We start from the raw sequence: 20,145 nt of genomic DNA, 5'->3' as shown, positions 1-20,145 counted from the left end.
CAATATTATTCTTGGGTCAGCAACAGAACTGTGTACAGTTACACAGAGATAAGGAAAGAAATTAAGCCATATGTAAAGGCATAAGTATAACTTTTATAATGAGGAAATGATAGTGAAACAACACCACATATATATGGACTTATGGTGAGACCGGATCACATTTATCTCTATGATTCCCTGTGGCCTGCCCCTAAATGCCTACATTTCTTTCCTTTACCTTCTTCCTTCTGCTAACCATAGTCCCAGGTTGCACTGTCAAACAGCGGCGTTTCTTACACACTTGAGTTCGTGGCTTGGCGGGTGTCAAAAGGAGAACAGACGCCTGGGCCCCGCGGGTCTGTGCGCTTGGAGGGGAAGTCCCGTCTGTCTGCAGCGTCTCCTGGAAAGTTCGCCTTCCTCCTGGGAGCGCCAGCCTGACCCCGTGCCCCTGCTGCATCAGTGTGGGCATCGCCCAGTGCGCACACGCCCGCGCGTCACACCCTCCGACGTCAGTGCGGTAGATGCTGCCCTCCCACTTACTGGGTGGATATAGAAGCACATATATTTTTATGTCATAAGTCCTTTTTCTAAGTATTTTTATAACCGCATTTCAGTATTAGCTGGCTTCTTTTATAATCCCTACACTTTATTTGAGGAATTTAAAATGTTATTCTGAGACGTGGGCCGGGGAGGGCAGCTTTCTGACCTGCCCAAGGCGGGGACTGACCCCTGCAGGAGCTGGGCACCAGGCCCAGCGGCTTTGCCCACATCCTTGTCCTCCCTCTACCCACTCCCTCCTCCCAGGCCTGGGTCTCTGGGCAGGAATCTGCACCCAGCTGTGTTTCCGTCTTGTGCTGTGTGTGTGTGTTTGGGGGGGAGGGGGGGGAAGGCGGGTTACAGGAAGCAAACCAGTGCCTAACATGTCTCAGTGGCCCTCACCGTGGGCCACAGCCCTCCGCCCCCTGGCAGAGGCCGGGTCTGGCCTTCCGGCAGCCCTGCCCACAGACAGGCTGGGGAGGAACTAAGCAGTGTGGGGCGTGGCAGCGGCTTCCTCCCCCTTCCGACCTGTGGGCTTGGCTGTGGTCCCCAGGAGCTCGGGCCACACAGCATCCCGGCTGCTCTGCAGGGCCAGGAGCAGCCAGCATGGGCTGGGTGGCTGGCCTTCTGAGGTCCCTCCTCCTGCTCCTGGGTAAGTGGGGGTGCGGTGAGGGGGTGTTACTCTGCTGGGGGTGGGTGGGGAACTGGGTGAGCATTTGCCCACTCGGGCTCAGTCCCTGAAGCATGGCTGTGTTCCTGTGCTCACTTTGATGGACAGCGAGCATTGCTCTTGTCTGGTTCACTCCAGCTGCAGCTTACAAATGCTCCCGGGCCTGGGAGAACCGGAAAGGGTGATGTGGCAGGAAGAGCTCTGGGCTTGGGACCCAGACACCTCTGGCTGTGACCGTGGTGGCTCCATTGCCCACAGAGCAAACCTCAGGCCCTCTGAGCATCAGTTTCTGAGCCAATAGAACGGGTGATAATGCTTATCTTTTAGGAGAGTGTGCACATTAAGTTCAACTTAATCAAGTCAAATCAAAATAATTCCACAAGATGAGAAAGTGCAGGCCTGTGGATGCCCCTCTACAGCTGGTGGGAGCCTCTGTCAGGGAGGGAAGCGGCCGCCTTAGGCGGAGGCACCTTTGCTCCTTACCCTCTAACCCTGTGCATCAAAGAAGGACCAGGGCAGAGGCAGAGGCCAGCGAAAAGCACAGCCAGATGTGGGTGGAGAAGCAGATGGCCAGCGACACAGGAAGAAACCGAGAGGGGCAGAGGGAAGGCACAGAGGGACGGTAGAAATGTGCTAGAGGGAGGCAGGCAGGGCAGGCCAGAGCCACGCAACTTGGCAAAACCCCCTTTGCCAGCAACTGTTATGTCTTAAAAAGGCAATGGGCGCCTCATGCAGACAAGGGTGCTCTTTCCCAGAGCTCGCCCTGGGCCAAGACTCAGAGGCAAGCAGGCCGCCTCATGTTTCCCACACAGAGGGACTCTGAAGCCGGCAGCAAGCCCAGCAGAAAACTGCGGACAGCCAGCCGCAGCATCCAGCACATTACACATGGGGACGCTCCCTGACAGTGGCAACGGGGGACGGGAGGCCCAGAGAGCACGACCAGGGCCTGCAGGGCAGCTCGTGCCAAGTGCGCTCGGTAAAGTGGCAGAAGTTCTAACCCCACTTCTGCTTTTGACCTATTTAGATCATCTGTCCTGTGGGAAAAGGAAGTTAAGTTTAAGAAGCCCGACCCCAAATGTGCAGATTATACAAAGAATTACCAACCAAGCTCACCAGTAAGGAAAGAAGCAAACACACCTGAGGTCTCCCAGTGCCTCCCGGGCGTGCGGGCCTGCTGTCTCCGCTAGACGCTGCATGCGCTCACTCTGCCCACAGCAGCGGGAGCAGGTCCCGCTCTTGCCTGCACTTTACGGGGGAGGCTGTTGGGACGTGGCCACGGGGTCCCAGCCAGTGGTGCTTTCAGAACTCCTAGCAGAGATGTGGTTAGGAGTGAGCCTCTGGCCTAACCCCCTGAGCGTCCGCCCTGGCTGGACTCAGCAGCTCAGAGAGGGGCAGGTTGCTCATCTCCGCGGGTGCATTTCCTCTCTGTGACGTGGGGGTGCTGACAGCACCCCTCCCAGGGCTGGGCAGGGAATTCGCTCTGTCCCGCGTGCTGAGCACCCAGCCCGCAGCCAGCATCTGACACGGGCTGCACACTCACCACCGGATTCTCAGGGAACTCATTGATCCAACCTTCCCAGAGGCAATTTGGCAATAACCCAGAAATCCCAACTTCAGGGTTTATCTTAATGAAATAATAGGGCGAAGCTCCCCGAATATTTAATAGACTCTTACCCAGCACTGCTGGCCACAGTGAAAAGCAGAAACAGTGGTATCGGCAGGAATCTGGCTCACACCCTGTGCTCTGTGGTTTCAAACACCCAGGGTGTTTGGTGAAAGACACCCCCAGGCCTGATGCGAACCGAGAAGTGACACGGCCGCAGCCCGGCAGTCACGATGGTGCGGTTAGATTTTGCGGTTGTTTGCTCACCTAACCAAAGCCTGACTGCAAATGGTGAATACTATCCTTTATTCTTCATAGAAAATAGGATGACCTGGCATTTTTTTTTAGTTTCTCTGTGTTGGAATTTTTCATAATGATCATATATATTCATAATTCCAATAAATAAATTTCTGTGAACAAAAAAAGTATAATATGGCAGCCTATTGAAAGCAGCAAGGAGAAGGGTTTTCCCTTAATGGGCTGGGGGAGGGCCCTAGGGGTTACCCAGTACAACTTACTAATGATGACCTGGAGGCCAGGCACCCAGCGGGTCCCTCGGGGGCCGAGTGAGGGTGGGTGGGAGGCCTCAGGGACAGCGAGGAGGATCTCTGCCTGTCACCCCAGTGACATCAGGCTCTCAGGGGGGCCCCACAGTAATGGGACAGTTTAGAAACAACGGTTTTTGAATGTCCTAAAGGTGTCTTTGGTTATTAATCCTCACCTGCAGATATTTTTTCCATTGATTTTTAGAGAGAGTGGAAGGAAGAGAGGAGGGGAAGAAGGAGAGAGAGAGAAACATCAATGTGAGAGCGACTCATCGATTTGCCTTAACTGGGAATTGAACCTGTGTCCCTGTAACATAGGCCAGGACTAAAAATATTTTAAAAAACTGATCAATATAACAAACATTCATGGACCCGACATCATGAATTAACACATTTAAAACTTTGGTTGTTTTAAAGGTAAATGTATTTAAAAGTATCTAGATAATAAGTTGACATATTCAGCAAAGAAACCACATCAGACATGGAGTTGAAGCCTTTTGGCTCCCTCCTCTGTCTTGTGCCCTACCGCCCCCCCCCCCCCCCACGCCTGGGTTTGGTTGTACTTCCTTCCTGTGCCACGTTCTAGGTGGTAAAGACGTGACCTGGGTGCACGCAGCACACTCCACACGCGGCAGCGCCCACCCCATCTGACCACATGAACCAGACATACCCGTGCAGCTGCCTGTGCCATTGGTCCCGACACTGCACGTGGCTGCCTGGTCCTTTCTGGTGCTCGTGGGGCTGAGTGGCTCCTCGCTTTCCATGGCTGCGCTGCTGCCACCAGCCCTCCTGGTCCCGCCCCCAGGACTGGGACGCAGTGTGTGCCAGGAGGCGCACCTGGGAGAGGAGATGCTGAGTCAGGGTGTGCATGGCTCCCTTTATTGGTTATTGCCAAATCGCTTCCCACCGGGAGGGCTGGGCTCTCTGCCCCCCCACAGATCCAGCATACTCGGTGTGGTCAGACTTCTCATGCTTTGCCAGTGGGGGGATTGTAAAATGTTATTGCCAAGTTTTCAGGTTATGTGTTCCTGATTACTAATGAGAAGAACCATTTCCTATATTTACCACACAGTTAGGTTCCTTTTCTGTATATTTCATTTTAGTTTTATTTGGTTATTGGTCTTCTGTGTATTTTTTCTGGATATTAATTATTTGTCTGTGCCATGTGTTGCAAATATTTGCAAATATCTTCTCTCAGTATGTTGTTTATCTTTCATCTTCGTGGCATCCTTTGCTCTGCAGAAGTCTCTAAATGTGATATAATCAAATCTATGAGAGAGAGAGAGAGAGAGAGAGAGAGAGAGAGAGAGAGAGAGAGAGAGAGAGAACTTTCTGAGTCATTTGAAAGTAAGTTGCACACAACATGTTTGTGTGTGTGTGTGTGTGTGGTTTCATTTTAACCCCTAAAAACATTCATGTGTATTTCCCCAGAGGTAATCTCTTATATAAGCACAGCACAGCGATCAGCTTCAGGAAATTTAACAGCGACAAATGCTGTTACATAACCTGCCATGGCCCCGGCTGACCCACGGCGCCCTTGCAGCTTTCACTGCGCCTGAGCCAAAGCCCGCGGGGAGGCTGGGCACCGCGGCAGCCACGCCCGTCGCCTTCTGTGACCTCACATCTCAGCCTTTGCTCTTTCATGACATTGGCATTTTAGACCTTCCCTCCCTTTCTTTCACAGCACATTTTTCATAGAACCTTTGGGGCCTGCACGATAGCCTAATGGTTAGACTCTGGTTTCCCTTCCCCACCGGAGAGCGGCACACTGCCCTGTGCCCTGCAGAGTCACAGTGGAGCCACAGGACACCAGCTGAGAAAGGCTGGCTGCTTTGGGCATAATGACAGAGACTTACAACTAGGTTTTGGATTGTGCTTGTCACAATGCTAAATAAATTATGTGCAATTTAACCATCAACCGATCAATATTTTTAAAGTTTGCTAAAATATTGTTCTAAGAATAGCTATTGAAAACAACTGATAAAATTTTTAGACATTTTATTTGAGGTTTGCAACTTCCTTTTTATTTTTTAAAATATATTTTTATTGATTTCAGAGAGGAAGGGAGAGGGCTAGAGAGATAGAAACGTCAGTGATGGGAGAGAATCATTGATTGGCTGCCTCTTGCACACCCCACACTGGGGATCGAACCCACAACCTGGGCATGTGCCCTGAGGGGGAATAGAACCTTGACCTCCTGGTTCCTAGGTCGACGCTCAGCCACTGAGCCATACCGGCTGGGCTGCACCTTCCTTTTACAAAGCTGGCATGTAATATATTTCTATGGACTCTAATTCCAACCCAAATGCCAGCCATCTGTCTCCATTTTAATCCCGTTGGAAAGCACCCGCTGAAATCTATGCATTACTATAATCACGTTAATAAAAGAAATACAATATCACTTTAATTATGTTCCAGTTGCCTAAAACATCCTTCATTAAAGGAGCCAGAGTTATTGAAGAGAACAGCCTTTTCCCTCCCCTTAATTTATAATGAAAAGATGGCAGAGGCAGGGTACAGAGAATTAAATTCGTTTTTATCTTACAAGTCAAAGTCATCACTCTCTTCCTTGGCTCAGAGTCCCTGAGATCTTTGTAAAAATCTTTCCTGACAGCTTTCCCCGGCTCCAGGTTCCTGCCAAGAGGATGGCTCAGATGGTGTGCGGATTCCAGTGAGAGCGAGAGCTCCTGATGAATTGTTCCTTTTTCTGTGTAACTAATCACCACAATGTAACACAGGAAACGAGTACCTCAGGCCTCTCAGAGAGTCAGCCTGGGGAAAGGGAGACGCTGGGCCCCAGGAAGCAAGAGAGATTTCCTGATACGGAGAGACTTTTTGTCATGGCTTTGCTCATTTTCTAAATGGATTGCCTGTGTGTTGTTTTGTTTTATTTTGTGTTGTCTTTTTTTAAATACCGAATTTTAAGAGTTCTTAATATATTCCACATGAGTCCTTAATCAGATATATGATCTGCAAATATGTCCTCCCAGTCCCTTAGCTTGTCTTTCATTCTCTTCACAGGATCTTTCACAGCAAAAATGTTTCATTTTAATTAAGTCTAATTTACTGATTTTTTTTATGGATCATGCTTTTGATATCATGTCTGAGAAGCTTTCACCAAGCTCCAAGTCATCAAGATTTTATCTTACATTTTCTTCTAACAGTGATATAGTTTTATACTTTTCGTTTTAATCTCTTACCCACTTTAAGTTCCTTTGTGAATTTAGGTCAAGATACTATTCCCCATAAACACCTAGCTGCTTCAGCATGCTGGGCTGAAAGCCCACCTTCCTCAATTGAACTGATGTTGCTCCCTGGGCAAAAACCAGGTGGTCATATTTCTGTGGACAATTTCTGAGTTACCCTTTCCTTTTCATTTACGTACTAGAGGCCCAGTGCATGGATTCATACACCAGTGGGGTCCCTCGGCCTGGCCTGTGCCCTCTTGCATTCCAGGATCCCTCAGGGGATGTCAGACTGCTGGTTTCAGCCTGATCCCTGCAGGCCAGTGCACGTCATAGGTACCGGTTGAACAGTGAAATACTCAAATGGTCTCTTAGGTTCTTATATATATAGACTAGAAGCCTGGTGCACAAATTCATGCACGGATTGGGTCCCTCGGCCTGGCTGGCGATTAGAGCTGATTGGGGCCAGCCGGCCAGGGAGAGGGACTGCAGGAGGTTGGCTGTGGGAGTGCACTGACCACCAGGGGGCAGCTCCTGTGTTGAGTGTCTGACCCCTGGTGGTCAGTGCATGTTATAGCTACCGACTGGTTATCTGGTCTGGGTGTCCGGTTGTAGCAATCATTTAAGCAATCATATATATATATATATACACACACACACACACACACACACATATATATATACATATATATATACACTAGAGGCCTGGTGCACGAAATTTGTACACAGAGGGGGTGTTTCCTCAGCCCAGCCTGCACCCAATCCAATTGGAGATGCCTCGGGGGATGTCAGACCACAGAGATCGGGCCTAAACCAGCAGTCGGACACACCTCTCACAATCTGGGACCGCTGGCTCCTAACTACTCACCTGCCTGCCTGCCTGATTGTCCCTAACCTCTCTGCCTGCCTGCCTGATCATCCCCAATTGCCCTCCCCTGCTGTCCTGATCTCTCCCCCAATGGCCCTTCCCTGCCAGCACGAGCTCACCCCTAACTGCTCTCCCCTGCCAACCTGATTGCCCCTAACTGCCTCTGCCTGCCTGAACGCCCCTAACTGTCCTCCCCTGCTGGCCTGATCACCCTTAACTGCCCTCCCCTGCCAGTCTGATCTCGCTCCCTACTGTCCTCCCCTGCATGCTTGATCTTGCCTCCAACTGCCCTCCTCTGCTGGCCAATTTGGTTCTGATTGGTCAGTTTCTATGCCAGTCAGCATCAAAAGCTCCACCTCCTAGACAGCTATTGGCTCCTCACAGTTGACCCAGATTTGGTTCTGATTGGTCAGTTTCTATGCCAGTCAGTGTCTCTGGGCCTATCAACAGGGCCTAATTAGAAAGGCGGGGCTAATCAGCAGCCCCTGTGGACGCCTGGAGAGAAATGGAGGCAGAGCTGTTGGCCAGGCCGGGAGAGAAAGAGAGGCAAGTTCTGATCAATGGCTGCCACAGAGGCTTCAGATCAGACCCTGCCTCTCTCTCTGCAGGCCTCTCTCTAGGCCTGATGTGCAGCCCCCTAAGCAGTCAGTGCTGGGTCTGTACTGCCCCAGTCAGTGCTGGGTCACCAGCACTGACTTCTGGTCTGATCCAACCTTTGGTCTTACAACCCTGGCTCTTTATTATATAGATGTGTCTGGTACTTTGCCAATAACACACAGTCTTGATTTCTGTAGGTATATGTATTTTAAGATGGGAGAGTAACTCCTACATTATTCTTCTTTTCAAAAAAGTTTTTAACGATTCTAGTTTCTTTACCCTTCAATAATCTTACCAATAACAACAAAATTTTGCTTGGATTTTGATAGAATTACATTAATTCTTTATCAATTTGGGGATAGTTGACATATTTGCCATACTGAGTTTCCATGAATTTCATAAATATTTCCATTTAAGTTTTTTTATTTCTCTTATCAGCCTTATAGAGTTTTTCATATGAAACCAGTACATGTATTATCAGACTTGCACCTAAGCATCTCTAAGTGATTGTGAATTGTGTTGTATTTACATTTTCTCTCTGTGTGTGTAATTGTTAGTACACAGAAGTGCAATCGAAGTGTGTGTTAGTCTTGTACCCTACCTCCTACTGAACTCACTTGTGGTTCTAAGAGTTATTTTTTAGATGTCTTGGGATTTTCTACATAGACCATGGTGTCATCTGCACCTAGAACAGTGGTGTCTCCCTTTCTAAATGGTACTAGTATTAGACCTTTTATTTCCTTTTCTTCCCTTGTTGGGTTGGCAGGACCTTCCTGTACTATGTTGAAGAGGCATGGTGATGGCTGATATCTTTGCCTTATCCTTGACCTTAGTGAGAAATGATCTTGGTTCTCACTATTAAGTATGATGCTAGCTATGGTTTGTGTTTTGTTTTTTTAGAAGTTGAAGAAGTTTTCCTCTGTTTGTAGTTTTCTGAGAGTTTTTGTTATGAATGGTGTGGAATTCTGTCAAATGCCTTTTCTGCCTCACTGAATATGACTGTGTGATGTCTACCTTGTTTAGCTGGTTACTAGGGTGGATTACCTTCATAGGTTCTTGATATCGAACAGGTCTTGCATCCCTGAATAGACTCCATTGGTCACATGTATAATTCTTTTATCATGTTGACTTCTATTTGATAACGTTTTGGTAAGGGTTTTGGATCTATATTCCTGAGAGACAGTGGTCTGCAGTTTTGTTTTGTTTTTTTTTGCATTGTTTTTGTCTGGTTTTAAGGTCACGATAATGCTGTCGCCATAAAACGAATGAGGGAGTGTTCCCTCTTCTGTTTTCTGGGTGGGGTTGTAGAGTGTTGGTGCTAATTTTTCTTTAAACATTTGTTAGAATTCTCCCATAAAATGCTCTAGATCTGTAGATTTCCTTTGGGGGAGTTTGTAGATTTTGAATTCAATGTCCCAAATTTCATATTGGGTGGGTTAGTATAACTTGTACTTTTTTTCTTTTCTTTTTTAAAATCCTCATCCAATGATATGTTTTTTTTTAATTGATTTTAGAGAGAGGAAAGGGGAGAGAGAAACATCGATGTAAGAGAGAAACATCGAAACATCGATTGGTTGCCTCCCATATGCACTGGGGCCAGGGATGGAGCCCACAGCCTAGTATATGCCCTGACTGGGAATTGAACCTGCAACCCTTTGGTGTACCATATGACCCTCCACCCAGCCAGGGCTGTGATAGTTTGGACTTTTTGAGGAATTTTATGTAAGTCATCAGGTTTTTATGTATATAGAGTTTTTCGTGGTAGTTTCTTATTTCTATTTCTGAGGTCTGCAGGGTCTGTGGTGAAATCTCTGCGTCATTCTGACCTTGGTAATTGATGTCTTCTCTCTTTTTCCTTTGTTAATCTTGCCACACATCTGTCACTTTGATTAATCTTTTCAAAGGACCAGTATTTTGTTTCACTGATTTTCTGTATTATTTTTGCTTTCAATCTCATTGATTTCTGCTCTTGTTTTATTACTTCCTTCTGCTTGCTCTGGTTTTATTTTGATATTCTTCTGGTTTCTTCAAGTGGAATATTAGATTATTAATTTAAGATTTTCCTTTTTTCTAATGTAAAAAATGGCATTCAGGGCTATAAATTGCCCTCTCAGCACTGCATTAGCTGTGTCTCACAAATGTTGATATGTGTGTTTTCATTGTTCTTAGTTAATAAATCTTTTGATTTCTCTTGGGACTTCTTTGACCCATGAATTATTTAGGAGTATTGTTAGTTTCCCAGTGTTTGGAAAATTTCATGTAATCGTTCTAATATTTATTTCCAGTTGAATTAATTGTGATCAGAGAACACACTTTGTATGATTTAAGTTCTTCCAAATTTGTTGAGGTTTGACCTGTAGTATTGTCTATCTTAATATATTTTACAGGAGTGTTTACAGGGAATGTGTGTTCTGCTAGTGTTGGGTCCTGTTGTTTGATAGGGTGGTTGAATCTTTCAATACAGTGGAACCTTGGTTCTTGAACGTAATTCATTCAGAAGGCTGTTGGAGAAGCGATTTGTTTGAAAACTGAATCACTTTTTCCCCATTAGAAACAATGTAAATTGAATTAATTCTTCCCCGACCCCTATATGACTCCCTGTTTCAACCTTTCTTATACACAGTGCATGTCTAATGTACTCTTTAATCTATAAACAAATACTTCTTTTCTTAAATGTATTGAACCAACCCCTCCTAGCCTTATAGGGGTCACTTCCAGCACTGGTTCCAGGGGTGTCTCTCTGGAGGTCAGTATGCAGCATCTTCGCTTTTTCACATTTCATTCCTCTAAATCAGCGGTTCTCAACCTGTGGGTCGCGACCCCTTTGGCGGTTGAACGACCCTTTCACAGGGGTCGCCTAAGACCATCCTGCATATCAGATATTTACATTATGATTCATAACAGTAGCAACATTACAGTTATGAAGTAGCAACGAAAATAATTTTATGGTTGGGTCACAACATGAGGAACTGTATTTAAAGGGCCAGAAGGTTGAGAACCACTGTTCTAAATGCTGTCACCAGCGAACTGCCCCAGGAGGTGAAGGCAGGAGGGGCTCCTGGCAGAGTGCCTGCAGGAGACCCCTGTGGTCCTGGCTCCCTGGGTGGGGCCACAGTGGAGAGGCTGAGAAGCCAGTGCTGGCCTGGCCGCGCACTTTCACTCACTTCCCAGCCAGACCGTGTGTGCTTCCCCTTTAAAGTGGCCGCAAGCACCTGTCACACCCAGACCCTCATTTACCCACCAGAATGGCTTGAACCACTTCTTTTATTAAATCTGATTCCACGAAATGACCAGCTAATGGTTCCCAGGAAGATGAACTGCTCGCGCTCTCCTGCTTGTCTGAAGGAACAGATGCTCGCGCAGCTGGGAATTCCTGCCCAGGGCGGGCCTGTGCCCTTGGGGCCTGTGCAAGCCTGGGCCTCGTGGCCAGGGAGTCGGCCCAGGCGGAGAGGTGAAGGCTGTCCCAGAGGCCTGGGGCACGTGGACACAGGGCTTTCTCCTACATTAAGCAAATATTGACTTTTTACGAGGTGTTTCTGGGACCCAATGATGAATGAGTCAGGCCCCAACTTGCAAGGGCAGACAGTCTATCAGGAGGACAGTTCAGCCCAGAAGGAAACACAGAGAGAAATAGAGGAGGGTCCTTAATCCAACCCAGGGTGTCCGGGAGGGCTTCCTGGAGGAGGAGTTCTGCTGAGAGCAGATTGATTATGTCTCCGCCTTGCTGCAATCCTTCAGCAGCTGCTCACTGCTGCAGGGCGGACCAAAGTGTCTGCTGTGTGCACAGGCCCCAGCTCCCTCACGTGGCCCACCCCCTGCTCCTGCTCCCAACCCCACCATTATACACCTGGCCCTGTGGTCTGCAGGCCTCCTCACGTCATCGCCCCACCCCTTTGTGGACTGTGCGCCATCCCCTGGGCCAGGGACGCTCACTCCGTGCTCCTCAGGGTTCCAGGAGCACAGCTTTCACACCAGTCTGCTTGGCATCTCCTGCCCCTGCTGCGCTGTGGCCTCCTTCAGGGCAGGAATCTGCCCTCGCTCAGCCACTGCTCGGCTGTGTGCCCTGACTGGCACTTGTTTGTGAGTGGAGGCGCACGGAGGGGGTCCCCAGCACCACATCTGGTTGGGACGGAAGGGCAGGAGGGGTGGCGGGGCCGCATGGGTGGAGGGCCTGAGTTGAGGCTGAGAGGTGAGCCACGTGGAGGGAGGTGAGCAGCCAGGAGGCAGGGCAGCTGCAGGGGCAGGAGGGCTGTCCTGGGACATTGGGGCCCGTGGCTGAGACCCAGGACTTGGCTGGGATGCCCTGTCTGTCACAGTTTTCTGCTGACTGTGCTCAGCCCCACAGAATTCAGGGATGGACTGAGGCCAAGAAGGCTCTGGGGACCTTCAGGGAGGGCTCCTAAGGTGACCTGGCACCACAAAGAGCAAAGACCCTCTAGGCTCCACCTGAGCCACAGGACACAGTGTGACCTGCAGGCAGCCTGGAGCCACTGTGCTCCTCCCCTCGCCCCCGCCCCTCGGGCCCATGTAAGAGACTCCTGTGGAGCCCAGCTGGCCGGGTTCAACCCCCTCATTCGGGTTTGGGACTCTGAGAGGGTTATGCGCTCCCCCTGAAATGAGGGTTATGGTCCCTGGAGGCAGCCCTGCCCTGTCCTTTCCTTTCCCCTTCCCCTTCCCCTTCCCCTTCCCCTTCCCCTTCCCCTTCCCCTTCCCCTTCCCCTTCCCCTTCCCCTTCCCCTTCCCCTTCCCCTTCCCCTTCTCTGCTTTGCTGTTCTCTTTCCTTTGCTTTCTGTCTCAAGACTGTACAGCTCAGGCAGCCACGGCTCCCCCAGCCTTCGTGGCTTCAGAGGAAGCAAGGACAGCAGAGCCAGACGGGCGGCCTGCTCATCTGAGGTTTGGCAGCTGCGGTCTCTTTAATGAGTCCAGAAGGGCATTGAGGAAGAGCAACTCCAGATGGTTTCTGGGTTGTGCACAGGGAGCCTGTGGTGTCTGCGAGTCGAAGCCGGGTCAGAGGAAGGGTCTGTGCAAACCCAGCAGCCACGGGAGCAGGAGCGCGGCAGAGCCCAGGCCTGCTTCACGGTGGCCAGCCTCCTGCTCTGGGCCTCCGGCGCCTCCGGGCCACAGCTGCCACATCTGGGCTTCGTGGGCCTCATCTGCAAATGGCAGAGAGAAGGGAACTGTCTTGGGGAGTCCTCTCTTATGTCAGGGGCTTATACCCCATCTTCAGATGAGAAAAGGGAGGCCAGGGTCAAACTGTGTGAAGCACAACGGTGCTGCCCCCTCTCACTGGCACTCCAGTTCCCTTTCCGCGCTCTCCAGGGGATCTGGCTTGGGACCTGGCCCACGGCCTCGGCCTCGGGCGCAGCCCTGCAGTGGCTGCAGGAGTGTTCCCGTGCGTCCCACCGGGTGCGTGGGTATTCCATTCTCAGACGGGGTGGCAGGGTGATCCTGGACCAACAGAGAGCACGGGACTTCAGAGGAGGGGCCTTGGTGGTAAGTCTTCAGGATCAGCAAGAGCGCTCCACGGACAGGAGCCATCGCGCAGAAGGGCAGCCGGTGAAAGCACAGAGCGGCAGGCAGCGCTCAGAAACCCTTGTCCTCTGTCGCGTTCCTGCTTTGCCAACCCGAGTTCCAGGGGCGCCCGGGAAGGACCTGCCACCTATGTCGTGGGCCCTTCGGATTCAGGTTAGTTACTTGGCTCAGATGAGATCAGGATGGAGAAGGTGTTTTCTTCTGAGGTGACTGAATCGTCAAGAAGAAAAGAGGTGCTTTAGGCACAGCTGGATTCAAGGGCTCAGAGCTGTCTTTAGGACTTGGTCCCGGTCTGACCCTCTTCTGGGGGCGCTTCCATCTCACAGGTCCCCTCCACCCGGGGGGGCTCTCTGAGCCCACAAGGACCAATTCCGGAAGAGGCCCCTGTTTCTTCATATTGTCCCTGAAGTCCCAGAGTTGAGCCTCACTGACCTGAATTGGATCACTTGCCCTGCCCATGACCAATCACTGCTGACGGGAAGAAGGAATATGCTAATTAATCAGGATGGGTCACAGGTCCATCCTGGAGCCAGCCCTGGGCAATCGCATGCAGGTGATTCTCAGAGGAAAACCCAGGTGCTGCCAGTAGCTGAGGGGCCAAGGTCAGGGGAGGCGGGCCAGCCGCACAGCGAGTGTCCACCGCACAGGAGCCGCTCAGACTCCCTGCCGGTTGTGAGGCGAGGTTCTCAGGCAGGTGTCAGGATCACCAATGACGCTGGCCTCCTCTTCAGGGCAACCCTGTCTTCCCTGCCAGGCCATGGGGAGCACACGGCAGTGTCTCGCTCCTAGTGCGGACTCAGCTAGGGGGTGATGAATGCCTCTTCTAGACACTGGGGTCTTTCTTGTAGCTGAGAATGTGGGAATTTGTGAAATACAAAGGTAGAAGCCATTCTGCAATATTTAAGTTCCAAGGTGAGAATGGCCAGGCCTCAGCTGACAAACACTCCGGGAACCTTTCCATATTTTAGTTCAGATACATATGGAACAACATCGGAGCGCCATGCACACCATGGCCCCACGGCCCCACTGCCCCACGGCCCCATTGCCCCACTGCCCCACGGCCCCACGGCCCCACGGCCCCACGGCCCCACAGCCCCACGGCCCCACGGCCCCACGGCCCCACGGCCCCACGGCCCCATGGCCCCACGGCCCCACGGCCCCACTGCCCCATGGCCCCACGGCCCCACGGCCCCACTGCCCCGCGCTGCAACCACACAGCCCGACTCTTCGCAAATAGGGCGCGCAGAGTGCGGCCCCCTGCGGGCGGGCCCACCAGGGTGCACGGCACGGGCTCTAGATGTCAGGGACGGCGCTGCGAGGGTCAGATTCCAAGGGAGATGGGCCAAGGCCTCGCTGCGCCTTCTGCTCACTCTCTGGAGCAGGGAGCAGGCCTGCTGGCTGCCCTTCCGGGGAACCCAGGGCCCGGCCTCCCCCACTGACTCCTGCAGGAGGCTCCTTCCTGTGGGGAAGCACTTGCAGAAGGTGCTCTGTGGGACTGAGGTGGGAGGGGCTGCAGAGAGGGGGCTGAAAACCAGCTGTTTTTTTTGGCGGGGGGAGGGGGGGAAGTGGTGGTAGAGTACCAGGTCGTCTGGCAACAGCATGTCCCAATGGGCATGAGGAAGAAGCAGAGACCCTAGACTCAGGCACAGTGCCTTTGTGCTCCTCAGCCAAAGGAGGCAGCCTCTGGCAGGCATAGCCTCAGGTGTGTGCCTGGCGAGAGCTCCTGGGTTCAGGGCCCGACCTGGGCACATGCAGACACTGTGTGGGCGAGGCCACCCTGGAGCCTGAGCCGCCCCCTGGGAGAGGCAGCCCCTGCTCTGCTCCAGGCTCAGCTGGACAGTGCTCGCCTCGGCTCCCCCCGCTCCGGGCTCAGCCGGACAGTGCAAGGAGCGCCGGCCGCCAAGACAGACTTGGTCAGCATTGCCTACGCGCACTGTGCCTGCTACCACGGCCCCGTGCGTCTGCCGGCTGTCTTGGTCCTGCCTGCCCCCCGGGGGAGACCAGCCTTGGGACAGCCAGCTCCTGCTCAGCAGCGGGGACCTCCCCTGGTTTGAGAGCCTGTCCTCTGAATGCTGGCTCCCTCTTCCTGTTTGAAAAGAACCCAGAACTTCCAAGTGCAGTGGCTCTGGCTTCTTCCCGTGTCTCTCTCAGATCCGACCGTGGGAGCACTGAGAGCCCCTGGCTGTGCTTGCAGGCCAGCCCCACTAGGGCCCTCCATCCTCCTCCATCCTCCGTCCACTGCAGAGCCTGGGAAAATCAGCACGTGGGACTTGCAGGGGGCCTAAGGCCCAGGAGGCAGGGGTGTGGTCGGCAGGCTAGCAGCTCAGGATGGACCTCACACAGCGGCTCCTTAGAGCTCAGGGCAGAGATGGAGTGCAGGGGGAGGGCTGCCTGGAGGATTTCCCTCCCCCAGAAGGGACAAGCTGCCTGCAGCAGCTGGCCAGCAGGGATTCCTGGGGAGGGATGTGGCCTGCCTGAGTGCCTGCAGCTGTCAGAGCAGTGGCCGGGGCGGGTGCTCACTCAGTCCCTGACCCTGGGCCGGAGGCAGGACAGCCTGGAAAGCCTGTTTGGGCCGAGGATGTAGGGGCGCCTTGGGGCTTGGGGTGGACACAGGATGGAGCATGGGGTTGAACTGAGCCCAGGCCATGGGCTCCCTGCTAGAGAGGGCCAGAAGCTGAGAGGTCAGGGTTACTGGTGGGCGAGGTTGAGGAAGGGTGCTGGGTGCCAGGCCTTTCAACACTAGACATTCCTCCTCCTCTTCCTTCCCTGCTCCGGCCTGCAGGCTGAGCTGGGCGCACCCTCCGCGTGTCCCTGTGCGCACGTTTCCTTGCGTTTCTCTCTGTGTTCCTGGCTCTCTGGCTCTTTTCACCTCACTCACTCTGACCTGTGTCCTTTCTTCTTTCTCTGTCCCAGTTCCAGCCTGGCTTCACTGCACCAACGGACCCTCTCTCCCGGCCTGGGCGTTGTGGGGCTCTGGCAATCCATCAAGACTCCAAGACGGTCGGAGGCAGCCAGGGCCACCTCTGTGCCCCTGAGGGTGGCGGCCCAGCAGGAGTGGCCTCTGCAGCAGGCCTTCTCGACGTGCGGGAGGGGGTGGCCGGGGACAGGCTCTGGCCCCCCAGCCCTGCCTGGCCTGCTCACACCAGCGGTTCTGCTTTCACAGACTCGGGGATTTCTTTCTTTGCAGATGTTGGAGGAGCTCAAGTGTTGGCAACGGGCAAGTCCACTGGGGCGGAAACTGGTAGGTGCCTGCCCAGCTGACTCTGCCCGGGAGACGAGGCGGGTGGGGCGGCGGTGGGCCTCTTACAGCTGTCACACAGAGGAAGGGCACTCCCGCAGGCCTGCCTGAGTGGCTAGTGCAGCTTTGTCCTGGACATTGTCCTGCCCAAGGGCCTGTCCTAAGGGAATGTGAGTCCTCGGGCCACCTTTGTCCACACTCTGATGTGCAGCTCCAGCACCTACTGGCCTGCCCGCAGCCTCATCCCAACAGCAGGCTTGGCCCTGCTCTGTGCCCAGGCCCCTCCCTCCCGCACCATCAGCTCTTCTCCAGCTGGGAGTTCAATGGCAGGCAGGGTGTCCTCCTGCAGGAGAGTGGCCTCCCGGGTCAGCCTGGCCCGTCACCGGGCACTAGAGGGAGCCCTGTGCTCCCCAGCGGCCAGCAGGTTCCCCGGGAGCCAGGCCTCATTCCTTTGCCTTCAGCGCTCACAGAGCAGGCAATGAGAGGAACTAATGGAAGTGTAGTGAGGAAGGCCTACAGGAGGCCAGAGGAAGGAACTGCTGGTCCCTTGGAAGGGATCCCACAGCCCAGGGGACCCGGGCGGAGTTCCGAGAGGAGAATCTGGGTAAAGGAGCCGGAGCCTATGTGCCCTCCGGAGAGTGGACGTTAGGTCAGCCTCAGTGGGTCACACGCGTGACCGTGGGCTTCGTCCAGAATGTAGAGGTTGCCTGGACGCCCTTGGCAGGTGCTGCCCCTCAGAGCTATCGTTCAATGTCTCCTCACCCTTCAGACATCAAATACGCCCTCATCGGGACGGCGCTGGGCGTGGCCATCTCAGCGGGCTTCCTGGCCCTGAAGATCTGCATGATCAGGAAGCACTTGTTCGATTTTGATTCCTCAGACCTGCGGAGCGCAAATGTGGGAGTCAGCGGTAAGGACACGGGCGCTCAGCCGGGCTCTGTCCCCGACAAGGACATGTTCCCGGCAGCCACCCCACAAGGCACCCAGGGCCACTGCAGAGCCCTTGGTAGAGAAAAACTAAAAGGCACGGCTGCGAAGAAATAGAGTGACCCCCGCCCTGTCCGTCCTTCCGTCTGTCTCCGTGTCTTTCTCCTTAGTGGCTTCCGATGTCCTAAGAATCGGGTTCCTGAAGGAAGGTGGGAAAGATGGACCCGATCCTGGGGGTAGTGAGGCTGGCGGGCGGAAGGGGCTGCCAGCACTGACTGTGTGGCCAGTTGCATTTTTTCAAAAACAGGGAGTCCTCAATCCAGGAGGCACCTGCAGGGCACAGCGCACGCAGACGCTGAGCTGTCAGTTTGTGCGTGGCTTTTTAAAAAGATTTTTTATTGATTTCTTTAGAGAGAGAGGGAGAGAGAAATGTCCCTGTGAGAGGGAACACTGATGGCCTGCCTCCTGCACTCCGCCCACCAGGGATCGAGGCCGCGGCCCGGGCATGTGCCCTGACCGGAATCGACCGGCAAACTTGGTGCATGGGACACAGCCGAGCCACACCAGCCAGCGCAGTTTGTGACTTTTGATGGCAGAATGCAACAGCGATTGACACCCTTTTGTCTCAAGACGGGGCCTGCAAAAGCCACCCCCCTGAACGGGGTAATGGCATGATGATGGAAGATGCAGTTTTCCATGAGGCTTTCCTGAGGGCGAGGAAGGAGATGCCTCAGCATGTCTCCAGAAAATGCAATGGTCATCTGTGAAGATATGCAGAAGGCATGGGGGAGGGGGGAGTCTGGGCCAGGAAGAGGGGGGGGCAGCAGCTCTCGGGGCCTTCCTGGGATGCTAGCGTGTCTAATTGCACGAGGGGCTCAATTTGCCATAGGAGTTTATTTACCATTGATTTTGTATCCCTGCGAACAAGGAGGGAGGGAGAGCTATAGCCTCTTCATCACAGAGCAGGTGCACGTCAGACCCCTGAGGGCAGAAGCTCCAGGGGCTGCAGGTGGAGAAGAGGGGAGGGCGGGCTGCTTAGGGAAGGCTCAGCCTCCCCTGCCTGCTAAGCTATGAGTTGTCATGGGCAGGAGCTGAATAGAGAGGCTCTGGCAGTGCCAAGGGGGGGGCGGCGAGCCCTCAGCTCAAGACCATTGCCCCAGTGCCCCCCCCCCCCTTAGGGAGCCTCTTAACCCTGCCCGAGTCCAGGTGGCTCTGCCCCCCCCCCCTCATCCCCCGTTGCCTGGCACTGAGCGAGCTGCACACCAACCACAGCGCCTCCTTCCTAACGCCCTGCTCTCTCTGTTTAGATACCATCGCGCCAAAGAAGAGAGCTCCACGGTAAGGCTGCTGCTGGGGGACCATGTCCCGCCTGCTTCGTCTGTTCTGCTCCCGGCCTGGCAGCCCCGCCCTTTTCTGAAACACTTCCCATGGCCCCTCCTCCCACTCTGCTCCTCTGGCTGTGGGCAGGTGTCATGAGAGGGTGTAGCAGCCAAGTGGGCTTGGGCTTGCCCTGGGCACTGGGCACGTGCTGCAGACCATGTGGCCACTCCGGGCCTGTGTCCGGGCGATGGAGTGAAGGCTCAGACGGAGCCTCAGCAGAGTGGCTGGGCCATGCTCCCTGGCCAGCCGGACGCCCACACGCCGAGAGGGACTCTCTGAGTTCAGGAAACTTAGTTTTGGAAACTCCAGGGCCCCTGGAAGTCTCCAGAGCTGGTCGCAGGCTCTGCTTCAGGGACTTCTTAGAACTGGAATTCACAAGAATGTCAGGTTTCACCACGCCCACTGCTTACCCTGGCCGTGTGTCTGCCTATGGGCCACTAGCAGGGTGGGGCGGCAGCGGCTGTGATGATGTGGGACGAATGACTGACACACGCTTGAGTTTGGGAAGATCTGCTGTGGACAGTGCAACCCAAGCAGGTAGCCCCTGGTTTCCTGTTGCTGTGTGTGACCGGGTCAGAGGGAACCCTCCATCTTGCGTGTGTGTGAGTTCTGGATCATTCTGACACGCCAGAGCCGGAGGGAGCGACTTCCACACTGCAGGCCAGGTGGCTGATGGTCACCCAGCAACAAGCCCTGTGCCTGCGGTTCAGGGAGAGGGGCTGCAGGCAGCAGGAGGAAGGGTGGTGGAGGAAGGAAGGAAGCAGCGAAGGAGGAGAGGTGGGTGGCTGGGCCTCGCTGGCCGCCCAGCTTCCCCCGGGACGTGCCCTCCCCTTGTGCGGGAGCTGCTCCTGGCCTGGGGCCTATGGGAGCTCCCCACCAGCACAGGGATTCTCGAAGCAAAGGGAGGCACAACTCAGATTTCTGAAACTGACACTAGATGGAGTCAGGCTGAGTCAGGAGAAGTTAGACCGAAGGACAAGCAAGTCAGTCTCTTACAGCAAAGCTGCATGTGCTTTCTGTCACCCAGGAACGATTTAATAAATCACTTACCATAACTTATCACAAATAGGAGTGATGCCTACCC

General features: G+C 53.5%; 1 protein-coding gene across 3 annotated transcripts in view; it reads left to right on the top strand.

Annotated features, from left to right (window-relative positions):
* The first annotated feature begins 1,052 nt into the window (after nt 1-1,052).
* The window catches only part of TMEM273 (transmembrane protein 273), a 30,599-nt gene continuing 11,506 nt past the window's right edge, over nt 1,053-20,145 (top strand). The window contains exons 1-5 of one of the 3 annotated variants that reach the window (XR_004975218.1): nt 1,053-1,168; nt 16,704-16,757; nt 17,524-17,664; nt 18,165-18,344; nt 18,989-19,019. Coding sequence is in view for 1 of the 3 variants with exons in the window: in XM_036356030.1 (XP_036211923.1) it covers nt 1,123-1,168; nt 16,704-16,757; nt 17,524-17,664; nt 18,989-19,019 (272 nt within the window). In the remaining 2 variants the exon portion in view is untranslated. Of the gene's footprint in view, nt 1,169-16,703; nt 16,758-17,523; nt 17,665-18,164; nt 18,345-18,988; nt 20,141-20,145 lie in introns of those variants that run through there. The other 2 variants (XR_004975217.1, XM_036356030.1) reach the window with 2 other exon arrangements.

This window comes from Myotis myotis, unplaced genomic scaffold (assembly GCF_014108235.1).
Source record: "Myotis myotis isolate mMyoMyo1 unplaced genomic scaffold, mMyoMyo1.p scaffold_m19_p_24, whole genome shotgun sequence".
Lineage (NCBI taxonomy): Eukaryota > Metazoa > Chordata > Mammalia > Chiroptera > Vespertilionidae > Myotis > Myotis myotis.
This window is presented reverse-complemented; position numbering and strand designations above follow the sequence as displayed.